At 39.6% G+C, this 14,532-nt stretch overlaps 1 protein-coding gene across 2 annotated transcripts in view; it reads left to right on the top strand.

The window, feature by feature from the left end:
- The window catches only part of LOC127620710 (anthrax toxin receptor 1-like), an 85,110-nt gene that overhangs the window by 31,128 nt on the left and 39,450 nt on the right, over window positions 1-14,532 (top strand). For both annotated transcript variants that reach the window (XM_052093907.1, XM_052093906.1), the window contains exons 12-15: window positions 2,696-2,765; window positions 2,860-2,938; window positions 4,908-5,003; window positions 11,753-11,794. In XM_052093907.1, the coding sequence (XP_051949867.1) occupies window positions 2,696-2,765; window positions 2,860-2,938; window positions 4,908-5,003; window positions 11,753-11,794 (287 nt within the window). The remainder of the gene's footprint in view (window positions 1-2,695; window positions 2,766-2,859; window positions 2,939-4,907; window positions 5,004-11,752; window positions 11,795-14,532) is intronic.

The following is a 14,532-nucleotide window of genomic DNA, read 5'->3' as shown; positions in this document are numbered from 1 at the left end:
TGACTTAAAGCAAATCAGAGTTCCATGGTTCACAAATGCCCATGAGTGCGCCAACAAATTAATTCCTTAATGCAGATAAAAAATGTGTTAGCATTTGTAGCATTACAATGGTCCCTTGCGGGTGGGAGCGGGAGTCGGTGAGTCCCTACAAACAAAGCTTGTCAACAGCATGGTCTCGGAGTGTGTGTGTAACTCCCCCCCTCAGTCGTCTGGTTCGCCTTTTAATCTGTCTCCAACTTTCATTTCAATGACAGACAGCTGTTAGATTAAATCATTGACAGGTGATGATCCTTACCGTTCTCATCTCCTGATCTTGCTCTGCATTCACAAGCTGGCGCTCAACCACGCCCCACATCCACAGCATTGTATTAATTTCACAAAATCTTCCTTTTTAAGTAAACTTCTGAAATGCAAGTGAAACTGTGTTGGTATTTCATATGCAGCAATACTGTAAGGCTTCAGAGAGAGTATCAATGCTCTGAACTAATTTAATTAAAATTGGAGCTGGTTCTAAAATAAAAGCCCAGTCATCTGCCTTCAATCCTACTTTACAGCTTTGTCATTTCAAAAATCATTACCTCTCTTTGTCTCAAATAATGTACTGCCACAGGCGCTGCTGATACAGTTCTACACAGCAGTCATTGAGTCTGTTCTCTGCAATTCAATAACTGTTTGGTATGGTTCAGCTAAGAAATCGGATATCAGAAGACTACAGAGGACAGTTTGGACTGCTGAGAGGATTATTGGTTGCCCCCTGCCCTCCCTTCAAGAACTGTACACTTCCAGAATTAGGAAAAGGGCTGCACAAATCACTCTGGACCCTACTCACTCAGCCCATTACCTTTTTGAAATGTTGCCTTCTGGCCGGCGCTACAGAGCACTGAGCACCAGAACCGTCAGGCACAGGAAGTTTTTTCCCTCAGACTATCCATCCATGTGTGGTTTTTTTAGTCTTATTCTGTATGTTCTATATATACACTTATATTATCTATTCACTTTTTATTTTTATTCTGTTTTTTTTTATTATTTATTATTATCTCTGTCTTATTGTTGTATTGTTTGTGCACTGGAAGCTTCTGTCACCAAGACAAATTCCTTGTATGTGTAAGCATACTTAACAATAAAGCTCATTCTGATTCTGATACTGTAATTGCAAACCAGGCACCATGCTAATTGTTTCTGTCCGATAAAGATAATGTCTGGTTGATGAGTGTAACAGGGCTTTGTCATGGAAGCAATTTAATAAAAAAATTAGAAAAAGATGTTTTCTGTCCACCACTTAGAAGAGTCTTAGAAAAGAATTTCCTAACCTCAAGCCATATTTCCAGACCTACAGAAATTAACTCTGTTTATGCGTAGGCCTTCAGAATATTTACTCTTGACCACTGTAAACAAAAGATATCCTGTAAATGAAAGATAATGACCATCATGCACAAAACCTTTTATCCCATTTAATTCGTTGGAGTGTACCGAGGAAATCTCCTAATGAATGAGTGGATGGATGAATTATGTTTCAGCAAGGTCCTGGGGCGTCAGGCTCTTTGGAGGCCCACGCTTGTTTCAACTGATATTTTAATGTCCAAAAAACAAGAAATAGTGTCATGAATATGACTGCTGCAATGTCACATTGAATCATGTTACTATACCTATATTTTTTATATTACTTATACTTTCCTCGTTGGAATTATCGTGGCACTTTCTTGGTGAAATTAACTCTAGAGATGCTGCAACATTCCATTTCGCGAAAAAACACAAGTAATATGGCAGATGATCAGTTTATAAACACTTCGCCCGGTTCCTCACACAATGCATTCTTATGACATTATTACATTGCCTTGTAATGTAAAAATTTTAGCTTCTGCATTACATAACCAACTAGATTTACAAGCTTGCTCAAATTTGGGAGACAATTTAACTCGCTTTTAGCACCACAAAGTGGACATTTCACCTCAGAACTGCCGCTATACATGTATATATTATTTCGCAAAAATGTTGCCACGGTCATGTCATTTTCAACAGATCAGGCAGTGTTCAAAAGGCACTGCTGGTTGGCCAGGAACAACCTTTTCTCAATTCAGTGTTTATTTTAAATAGTGGCAATAGTCACTGGCACACATTCAAGCACTGCTCATCTATTCGAAGTCAGCATTACATCTGTTGTGGCTTTCCATGTGTTGGATCTGCGCTGGCCTCTCAGCTTGAGGCCCCTGAGAGTCAGAGGCCCCAGAGCGCTGCCCCATTTGGCTCAGTCCATAATCTGTCTGTGCACAAGTGGATCCATCTCTCCACACCACTCTGTATATCATTCCTTTTTCAGTCTGATCTTTCAGGGCCACCATAGGTTAAGTGCCTTTTTCAAAAGCATAACGGTGAAGGCTTATTGCTTATTACCAGCCATGAGCATTATCCACTACACCTTACCACCCACATAAGCTGCACATGTCTAATGGAGTTTGAACATTAAAATCCAGGGTGATGAAATTAAATGGAGAAGTTTTCCAAAAAGGAAAATATCCCTTTAAGCCTTTTTTAAAAACTATAGCTGTTTTTAGTTCAACTATGATTTTATGCAGTATGGAATAAAAACAAAAGGATATACTGTAACCACAAGGTTTTCAAACATATTTTCCATATTTGGAGTTTGAACTGTAATCATACAACATTTATTTTCTCTCTCTTTTTTTTTTTTTTGTAGTGGTGAAGCCATTAATAGTAGAGGACACGTACCTGCTATGTCCAGCTCCTGTTCTTCGAGAAGAGGGGACGTAAGTTTCCCCCCAAAAAATAGTGTTGATCAGAAGATATTCATTGTGGCTGTACTCAGTAAGACTAAGACTAAGACTGCTTTTTAATGTGCAGGGCTGCCTCTCTCTACGTCAGCATGAATGAAGGCCTGAGTTTTATCTCTAGTTCTGTAACCATCACCACTGTAAGCTGTGTAAGTATTATTCTAAATCCACTTTCATTCTGTATTACTTATGTTTTGGCATATGACATAACTGTTAAAAAGACAAGTTTAGACCAGCTTGGAAATTCAAGCTGCTTTTGTTGGGTAGTACTGGTTTAATGCCGCCCTAATGAAAATTGAGAGCTAACTTGCAGCAAATTGTCCATTGTTGCCAAAGGTTTGCCGGAGATTCACCATTACTGGTGAAAAGCTGCAAACTTGTGGCAAACATTTGCTGCAAATCAAAAGCTCATTTTCATATAAAATGGTAAATTTGTGGCAAGTTTGCAGCTAGTTTAGATTTTTTGTAAGTGCGGTTGTCCACCATAGCCATGCTATTCACTATAGCAAAACTTAGCTGGTGAGGCTGGTAGATCAGCATGATCTTCCTGGTGAAGCTAGCTTAACAAAATGTACATTAACTTACAGTAAATTACTTTGACTTACATTACTTGTAAGTTAATGTAGCTATACATTGCTAGCATGTTTTATTATGTAGCTAAGCTTTGCTAACATGCTGCTAACATGTTTTCGCATGTTGTTAGCATGTTGCTAGGAATTGCTAACATGTTTAGCATGTAGCTAGGCATTGCTAACATATTTCTAGAATGCTTTAGCATTTAGCTAGGTGTTTCTAGCATGTTGCTAGGCATTGCTAACATGTTTTTCCTTACAAAAATTGAGAATTCATGGCAAATTGGCTGTAAGCTTTCTGCAAACCCACGACTGATTATTTTCACAGGCAAATAATCTTTGCAAAAAACTTCCAAAGGTTTGCTGCAGGTTCACCACTAACGGCGAAGAACTGAAAACGTCTTGAAAACATTTGTAGTGAATCACAAGCTCATTTGCATGTAAAAATAATGAGTGGCAAATTTGTGGCAAGTTTGTGACTAGTTTGCATGTAGCTAGGCATTGTTAACTTGTTTTAGCTAGATGCAGCTAGATGTTGCTAGCGTGTGGCTAGGCATTGCTAGCATTTTGTTTTGCATTGTTAGCATGTTTAGCACAGTAATTACATTAAACACAATAACGTATTAACCCATACAAAAATAAAGAGTTCATTGCAAATTTGCCGCAAACATGCCGCAAATTCGCCACAGATAATTTTCACATGCAAATGAGCTTTGCAGCAAACTTGCGGCAACTTTTCCATTGTTGCCAAAGGTTTGCTGCAGTTTCACCACTAGCAGCGAAGAGCTGCAAACTTCTGGCAAACGTTTGTGGCGAATCGCATGCTCATTTGCATGTGAAAAAAGTTTGCAGTAAATTTGTGGCAAGTTTGTGACTAGTTTAGACATTTTGTAAGGGAACACTTATGCATTTGGCAGACATTTTTATTCAATGCAACTTAAAGTACATTGAAGGTATATGTTTTATTAGTATGTTTTTTTCTTCCTGGGAATCAAACCCATGGCCTTGGGATTATTTGCGATATGCTCTACCAGTCAAGCTACAGTAGCACATCCTGTATACTAGTGACTATTACAGTATGTTTTGAAGCCAAAAATGTGTTAATAACAGGTTCCAACTAGAAGATGCTTCCTGGGGACTTGTGTAAACAAAGAAAAAAATTCTGTATTCTGTAAATGGATTGCAGGAATTTCTAATGCCTGTGAAGCTGTGCCAGTCCTAGCTCTTTATATGAGCATAATAAGTTTCCCACAATCCAAATCCAAATGTCCTTTAAAAGGCAATAGCTAATGAGATCTCCCTGTAAGATCTTGTTACTTAGATAATCCCCTCATTTAATAACCATCCCCACCAGCATGCATAATCTGTTGTTTTCAAAGCTTGCACTGTTGCAATGGACCATTGTTTGATCTGGAGACTGAAGGATTGACATCACTGTACTGTGTCGTTTAATTTTACAAATAAAGTTTCACTTGTCACTTGCATCAGAACTGTGATGTCATAACAAAAATTGTAGTGATTAATATTATTTCGCTCCTCCCTGCAGTCTGATGGTACAATCCTGGCCATAGCACTACTAATAGTGTTGTTACTACTGATTCTGGCCCTCCTGTGGTGGTTTTGGCCTCTCTGCTGCACTGTGGTGAGTCTTGTTTACTAGTGCACTTCATTTTCTAAATTAACTGAAGTGCTGCCACAATATTGCTTACATGCAGACATGAACACGATCTTTACTTGCAGAGTTTCCCAACCTTAAACCTGGTCAAATTGGAAAAATGTAACTCAAGTACAAATCATTGCAAGTTTTCATGACCACTAGTGGCACTAAAATCAATATGATTTTTACTCTTTAAAGAGTTAGTTCACCCAAAAATGAAACATCTCTCATTATTTACTCACCCTCATGCCATCCCAGGTGTGTATGACTTTTGATCTTCATCAGGACATGGTTGAAGAAAAATGTAATAATATCTAGCTCCAAAAAGAACAGATAGTCAGCATAAACGTCATCAATATGAATCCACTGGTTAAATTAATGTCATCTTAAGAAAAACGATTGCTTTTGCTGTGAAAAAGAGAAATATTTAAGGACTTTTGTGTCCTGATGAAGAAAAAACACGAATGAATGAATATTGAGAGAATTTTTATTTTTGGGTGAACTAACCCTTTAAGACAAATCAACCAACAAACACTCAAATCATTTTGTACAAAAACGTATGACTATAACTACCATTTAGGAAACACAACCAATGCGATTTCAAATAAATAAAATCCTGTTTTTTATTTTTTGCCAGCTTGCTTTATAAGACTTTAATTTATGATAGTAAATGTGTGCCTATGCAGACTTGAATTTTGGATTTCATTTTAATTTGTGTTGAAAATATTGCGTTATTTACAAAAATAGAAAGTGACATTAGAGACATTTAACTAGCACACCTGGGAAATAGATTCCCTGGGACAAAGTTCAATTAGCATACAAAAATATTCTGACCAATCAGACTCAAGCATTCCCAGGAGACATGTAATAAGATGGGTTTAACCGGTCATTTAAACTAGTCACCAGCTGAACCTGCAGGTCTTTTTTTTCAGTATAGAAAGAGTTACTGAAGGTACAGTCAACATAATGCCAAGAGAACTTGTCTCTGCTTACACGGCTTGAGACACAAACCTACTTTCTTCTGATTTTTGAGGGACATTTAATAACTCAGTTTGTCAGGGAAGTTCGACTAAGGAATTTCTGAGGAACTGGACATGTGGAATTTGTCTGGAAAGACACAACAGGAAAAGAGAAGAAATGAGTCATTCTCATGTTAGAGGAGCTTAGCTCAATGTGGAGTGAAGTTAAAGGAAGGTTAGATGAAACCATGAGCCACTAAACCCACTAAATTCATGCTCAACTGTGATCAGTCTACACAGAGACCAGCTGTTGGCCATTATAGACTAAATTAGCATTAGCTTAATTCTATGTTTAGTTAGCTTAGTTTTATTTATTAACATAAGGGTTTTAAGACTTTCAAAATTATACATTTTGGTCAAGTTCTAAGTTGCCTGGCAAATAAGTCTTGAAAAAGAAAATGTTACAAGCTAATTTTGTCTGTCTGTTCTTTAACTCTGTTAGCTAACATTAATGCAGCATGGTGCAGGAAAGCTATCAACCCGATCTCATGAAAAGTTGTACATCATTTACGAGTTGACTATTTCTATGGTCTAACATGGTCTTACGATGTTGTACGAATAAACTCGAATTCCCAGATGTGTAATTCGGAAGTAAGCGTGAGTTCACGAGACGTTAAGGACATTACGTATTAATATTATGCCCAAACCCCTTATCTAAACTTAACCAATCAGTACCAATCAGACAGAAGCAAGTAATTGTCACATATCAGATGGATACGATGTCCAGAGACATCATTGGCTGTAGTGAAAGTCATTGGAATTCAAACGAGTGCAGTTGCACAATATCATACATACAAATTAGCCAAATGTAGAAAAGTTGTATGAATCCTGATGCTTTCGCCGTGAGAGTGTGTTGAAAGCTATCCTGTTATTACCATGGAAAAATATAATTGTGATTTGATCTTTGAAATAACAAGGAAGAATAGTATGTCAAGTAGCCTAATGCTAATGTTTTACCCAAGGGGCTCTGCAAGTGAGTGATGTGAGGATGTGAGCTTAATTCATTATAATGAGGCAAGGGAACATTAAAAATATAATTAGCTGACATATAGAAGAAACACTAGCTTAGAAAAGTGCTAATGCTAAATAAGTCCTCTTGGGAAGTTCCTGCTTACAAGTTTGGAAACTGTTATTACGATTTGGTGTGCATTTAGGTCATTTTTGAAGGAATAACATAGACATATAGGGAAGTTACATCATACTGTATGTCTCTTTTACATTTTAACAAAGACAAGAAACATTTTGGTCCTACTGCAACAAAATGAAGATGCACCATATACAGTATGTTTATTCATCTATTATATTAATTAATATAATTTAATATATTAGTTCATTTGTTTTATGTATATTAGCATATATACAGCATGCTATCACAGAGAATGATGGGAAATGTAGTTTAGTCGCACAAGAGTTTCACCACATAATGCGACTGAACCTGTAGTATTTTCTGCTTTATCACAAGCTTTACCTTAAACTTTCAACAACAAGGGTGTGCGTTATGTCCAAAATCTTATTTTATGGTATGATTCATTTTATATCATGGTAACATATTTTAAATGACATAGTTGTTAATCCTGGAAATTGCTCTTTTATCCATAGGTTAATACCTATATGCACATGGCAAGATTGGGGGATCCCTTCAAGAATTTTGACGCTTTAATATGGGACAATAGGTGTCTGTGGGAAGCCTTAACTTATGCCAAAATATGGGACACACACAAAAAAATCTAGAATTCTGACAAACTTGCCGCAAATTTCCCTCTCATTATTTTCACATGCGAATGAGCTTGCAATTCACCGCAAATGTTTGCCAGAAGTGTGCAGCTCTTCATCGGTAATGGTGAACCTGCTGCAAACCTTTGGCGACAATGAAGAGTTTGCCTCAAAGCTCATTTGCATGTGAAAATAATGAGAGGGAAATTTACTGCAAGTTTGCCAGAACTTTCGATTTTGTAAGGACAGGTGGCAATCCTAGTGCACGCCTGTGACAGAGCATTATTTGAATTATATACTGTATAATGACACTTTTCCACTGCACGTTACGGTTCGACTCGCTTCAACTCGCTTTAAGTTTCTGAGCTTGCATTTCCACTGCAGTTTAGTGCCGCAACAACGTGGGTGGGATTATAGGCTGACCCTCATAGTTGCGCCGCCTCTACTGCCGTGACATCATCTTAAACATGACACAAACAGACCAAAACAATAACTCAACCGCTAGCTGTTAGCTACTAGCTCATTGTGCTGCATAAAGCAGTTGTTGCATGGTGATTTTTTTTCACACAAGTGTAACAGTTAAATTGGCCTGGTTGTTTTAGAAGCAAGCTTCCAGTAGCTGGTCAACTAAATAAAGTGATGCTTTCAAGCAGAGTATAGAGTTAAAATAACAAAACATACCATCCTCCATCGTGGCTGCATCCAGGGCACTCTCCCTCCCATTGCTCGATCGAAGCAATGGGAGGGAGATGGCATCCATTTGGTCGAAACACTTCCACTTTTCCTTGATGGTTCTGTAGTCACTTTTAAGTTTTTTTTTACTTTTCCCTACACTGTTGGTAGGTCCGGTGGAAGCCATGTGCGGCCAACAGCTGAGACACTTCCTAAGAGACTTTTTAGTTTTGCGTCGTTTATTGACCACGGCTTGGTTTTGCGCACATTTCTTTTTCACAATTTGAAAGGCGTGTGAACCAGTCATACTGGTAGTGACTGTAACAAAGACTCAGGTAGGTTGGGATCCATAAGCAGTGTTTTATTGAAACTCACAGATATAGGCAGGCAATGGTCAGGCAATGGGGGTATCAGGGCAAACGTAGGCAGAGCAGGAGCGTAGTGAGTGAAGCAGGATGTCAAGGCAGGCAGCAAAGGGTAGTCACGAGGAGACAGGCAAGGTTCAGGTAGGCAGGCAGTGTTCAACCGTAGTCAATAGGCAAAGCAAGGTCGGTAGGCAAATAATCAAACAAGAATGGTCGTAGAACGCTCAGTAGAGTAGCCGAACAAACAAGACTTCGCGACTGAGTGTGCGATCAAGCATAGCTTAAATAGAGGGAGATGAAATGGGGATCAGCTGTGGATTGCTAAAGCCCGGTATGTGGGTAATTAGAACTCAGGTGAGTCGGATTTCCGGTGGCCGACCGCGGAGGTGCTCTCGAAAGCGTTTGTGACAGAACCCCCCTCCTATGAGCGGCTCCTGAAGCGAGGACCTGGTCGGCGCCGGGGTCAACCTCGAGGGCGGAGGGCCGGTCCTCTGGATGGACTCTCGGACTGTGGGGGCATCGCGGGCAGTTGGCGCGTAGATGCCCTGCTTGACCGCAGTAGAGGCAGAGGTTGTGCGAGAGGCGGCGTTCCTTCTCTTCGTGAGAGAGATGGGTCCGACCGACCTGCATAGGTTCGGGTTCCTCGGGTTGACCGCCTGGAGCGGATGAGGTTGTCAAGGCGTATGACGAGAGTGATGAATTGATCAAGAGACATACCTTCGTCGCGGCAGGCCAGTTCAGACTGAAGCTCGGCACTCAGCCCTTGTCGAAAGTGGAGCTTGAGGGGGCTTTCCGGCCAGCCGGTCTGCGCAGCGAGAGTGCGGAAGGAAAGCGCGTAGTCCGCTGCCGTGTGATTACCTTGACGCAGGGCTATCAGCTGTTCGCCTGGGCTCTTGCCACTCTCGGGGTGATCAAAGACTGTGGTCAGGCTGCCCATGAAGGATTCGTAGGTTGACTGGGCGAAACCCTGGTTGGTCCAGATCGCGGTAGCCCAATCGAGAGCTCGGCCCGTGAGCACAGAACATACAAAGAGGATCTTACTCTCATTGGTGGGGTAAAGTGGCGGTTGTTGAGAGAGGAAGACCGTGCACTGCATGAAGAAGCCTTTGCACTTCGAGGGCGTACCGTCAAACTTCTCGGGAAGTGCGAGGCGAGGGCCGGTGATCGGTTGGTAGTGAGGAACGGCGTCGGCCGCTGGGCTGGCTGGAGGTGCGGTGAGCGCCGGTGCTGGCTGGCTGAGAGCTTGTACAGCCCGCATAATTTCATCCACGGCGGTCGTCAGACGGCCGAGTTGATGGTGTTGTGCAGATAGCTGATTCGCTTGGGTGGTGAGCTCTTCAGCCATACGTGATATCACCGCTGGATCGATGTTTGGCGAAGTCTTCTGTAACAAAGACTCAGGTAGGCTGGGATCCATAAGCAGTGTTTTATTGAAACTCACAGATATAGGCAGGCAATGGTCAGGCAATAGTAGGCAGAGCAGGAGCGTAGTGAGTGAAGCAGGATGTCAAGGCAGGCAGCAAAGGGTAGTCACGAGGAGACAGGCAAGGTTCAGGTAGGCAGGCAGTGTTCAACCGTAGTCAATAGGCAAAGCAAGGTCGGTAGGCAAATAATCAAACAAGAATGGTCGTAGAACGCTCAGTAGAGTAGCCGGAACAAACAAGACTTCGCACTGAGTGTGCGACTGCGCGTAGCTTAAATAGAGGGAGATGAAATGGGGATCAGCTGTGGATTGATAAAGCCCGGTATGTGGGTAATTAGAACTCAGGTGAGTCGGATCTCCGGTGGCCGACCGCGGAGGTGCTCTCGAAAGCATTTGTGACAGTGACGATTCTCCCTGACCAAACAGTGATCTGCAGGGTTTTGACGTCACATTTAGTATCGGCTCGGCTTGCTTGGAACCTCGATCAAGGTGGTACTAAAACAAGTATCAGGTACCAGGTACTATCCACAGTGGAAAACCCCAAATAATCAAGCAGAGTCGAGTTGTACCATGCAGTGGAAAAGCCCCATAAATGAGGCAAGTTGCAATGCTGGTTGTCAACAGTAAACAACTAAACTTTGATTAGCGTTATGCCAACAACAATTTATTCATCATCTTGACTTGTTTGGGAATGTCCCCCACTTTTTGTCAAAGCCGCACGTAATATACTGTCATACCGGAGCCCAGTCCTAATCAACAGCACATAAAATGCATACAAACTATTTTGTAGCGTTAACAATCACAACCTATTATGATCAATACCAATTAATTCCCACCATGTTTCCTTAACTGGCATGTTTCCAACTCAGAATTCAAGAGCTCATTGGTAATTATGATATTGTGCTGGCATTCATGGGTGCACATCTCATAAATTCCATCATTAATAACTTGAAGGCAGAATAAGAACACAGAAAAGTAAAAGTTTGTGGAAAACAATTATCAAAAATTTGCCCTTCAATCCAATCCCAAACTTAAAAGAGAGATGGCACGATTTCTAAACTATGACGTTTTTTATTTTTAATTCTTCCAAGGCTTTTCACATGATTCTCAGAAATCCAGATGAGTTTGAATACAAAAACAAATCTGATAAACCACATGTGCTCTTTAACAATTGTTTTGCTTGTGGATTAGCACAGACCCTCGATCTACATCTTTCTTTTTTCACACTCTTTGCCATTCACAGTACCTTTCACCATAACAGATCTGGCCTCCAGATTTTTAGGTCATTTAAACTTGCTTGTAAACACACTGAAAAGGGAGGGTTTGCAATTCCTAAGCCATGTGTTTTTGTGTAACCTGATTTTCTGGCACACATTGAAAACATTACTTGGGTCCTTTGACATATAAGTTGAAGAAAATAACAGTTTTTTAACTTTGTAGAGCATGTGGTCTGACACGCCAGCATGAGTGGGCTCATGTATTTATTTTTTCATCCTCTCTCTCTCTCTCTCTCTCTCTCTCTCTCTCTCTCTTGCTCTGTAGATTATCCATGAACCTCCACCTCCAATAGTGGAAGACAGTACGGTAAGAGATTTCTTAACCTTTGACCTTGATTGGTCTGTTAAGGACCACATCAGCATCTAACTGGAGCTTGAAAAGTAAAGTTCTTTAAGGCAAAATTGGAGTTTTGGTTTGACAAAGCTTGGCCTGAAAGTTTTGAACACTTTTAAAAGTTTTGACATTTAAAGGGTATTAAAGCCTTATGTAGTTTAAATATTTGGGCAATTTGAAAAGACACTTCAAGTTTAAAAGTTAATTGTGTTGTGTTGCAACTCTTTACCAGTAGTGGTGAACCTTCAGCAAACCTTTGGCAACAATGAAGAGTTTACCACAAAGCTCATTTGCATGTGAAAATAATGAGTTACGAATTTGCGGCAAGTTTACGGCAAGTTTGCAGCACTTTTGCCAGAATTTTGTAAGGGCCTTTTTGCATTATTTAGCAGTTGCTAAGTTTTTCTGATTTGTTGCTAGGGAATTTTTAACTGGTTGCTATATGGATGGATAGATATAGAGAGATAGCTATATTGTAGGCCTACTTTACTTTTGGAACACACAGAGTTTACCATAATACACTGCATGGTTTATGGTGAATTTCTCATTAAACTTAATTAGCTTAGATTAGGTTTAACCATGTTCATGAAACACTCCTTGAAACCGCAATGTGCCAGTCGTTACATTAAAACTAGAAGATGAACATTCACAGCAGAAATGAGAGAGTGATTGATATGCAGCCATTCCACAAGTACACTGTCTAACTTCGCTCTTGCTAGACCACACAACCAGAAACTGCTAATATTTTCCATATAACACAGTTCCATGAATCTGCAAATTAAATTCAGTAAGATTATCCCATGTCAAAGAAACTTGTTGTCAAACTCAAACTTCATTTTGAAATGCCAAATGGCTACGTGCCTCTAAATAGATTTGTGCTCGGGTTCAAATGGTTATTATGGGGAGAAGAAAAATCATAAAAACGTTGTTCTAAATACCAGCTTCAGTTAATTTTACTACCAAATATTTTAACTGAAACATCAAATTAGAACAAAAAATGTTCTAATATGTTATTTGGACATGTCTCTTGCAGAACCAAGCATTACGTCCATTTGTTTGTATCAAATGTGCAGAATTTAAAATGTTGGTTTTCACTTTGGTACAATTTTCACATGTGGTTTTCACATTTTCAAAACTCTAAATACTAATATCACAACAGATATAAAATGGCACTCCATGTCAAAAAGGTTGCGGACACCTGATTTTAAGTGTGTGTGTATATGCATTTGCAATTTGTCAATGTAGAGCCGGATATACTGCAAGGGAGAGAACATCAATCAGTGACATTTTATACAGGGGGCCCATCATTGAGATTAAAGAATTGGGCGTCAGAAGGAGAGAGGACGAGGGTAGGGAACTGTTGTGCCCAATATGATCTGGGCCATCAATGTCAACTATGTGATCCAGTAAGCAAGAGCCCTTACTACAGCAGAGGCTACCAAATTTGTAAGCCTCTGATTTGTAAGTCACTTTAAACTGTCAGTTCAGTGAAACTGTTCTGTAAGAGTAGAGTATGATACAGGACAGTAAATGACATTACAGTGTACATTACTGTACTAGTAACACAATTTTTACAGTATTACTTACAGTATCGACAGCATACTCTGTACTCTCAGAATTGACAGAGAACATCAGTTCAGCATCATCAAACATCTTTAATGCTTCAATGCTGCGGCAATGCTTGGAGTTATGGATTTACAGTGTCAATTTGGCTATGTGTATTTTCTTATATGACTATACAGTAATGTAAAAAAAAGTGACTTTAAGGTCAAATTGAAACTTGTATCTGAAAAATGCTCATTTAATTGTACTTCATAGTAAAACACCTCTGCAAACTGAGGAGAAGTTTATATTGAAGTCCCCACTTTAAAGAGCTCTAAATTATTGGCCCAAATGAGACACATCTACTCAGAAGCCAGATGAGAGCGATTCAATATTATTTACTAGTGCAAAGCCCTTGTAAAAGATGAGCCCTGCTTTGAAGAAATGTCAGTACTATCTTCAAACAGTTTTGATATATAATTGAATTAATCACTTTGTAAACCTGGATAGCTGACCAAAACTGCACACTCTAAGCTATGTGATTTCAGCTGAAAGTAATTTAAAGGGCTCAAGTTTTAACAACTTTACCTTCTTATTCTATTAAAAGGATACTAGGTTATTTTAAGCTGTCAAAAATGATGCCATACCTCATGCCATCCAAGGTATGTATGACTTTTTAGAAGAAAATCTCAGCTTTGAAGGTCCTAACAATGCAAGTGAATGGGTACCAACATATTGGAGGTCCTAAAAGTAGCATAAAAGTAATCCATAAGACTCAATTGGTTTAATCCATATCTTCAGAAGTTATATAATAGGTGTGGGTGAAAAACAGATCAATATTTGAGTTCTGTTTTTGTTTACTGTAAATCTCCAATTTCACTTTCACATTCTTCTTTTGTTTTTGGCGATTCACATGTGTTGTGCATATCGCCACCTACTGGGAAGGGAGGAAAATGTATTGTTAAAAAGTAATTCAATATTGATCTGTTTCACACAGCAATCATATCACTTCTGAATACATGGATGTAACCACTGGAGTCGTATTGATTCCATTTACGCTGCCTTTAAGTGCTTTTTGTATCAAATTTTTGTACACATTCACTGACATTGTGAGGACCTACAGAGCTGAAATATTCTTCTAAAAATCTTTGTTTTTGTTCAGCTGAAGA

The sequence above is a fragment of the Xyrauchen texanus genome, chromosome 27 (assembly GCF_025860055.1).
Source record: "Xyrauchen texanus isolate HMW12.3.18 chromosome 27, RBS_HiC_50CHRs, whole genome shotgun sequence".
Taxonomy (NCBI): Eukaryota; Metazoa; Chordata; class Actinopteri; order Cypriniformes; family Catostomidae; genus Xyrauchen; species Xyrauchen texanus.
Note: the sequence above shows the minus strand (reverse complement) of the source record. Positions and strands in the feature narration are given on the sequence as shown.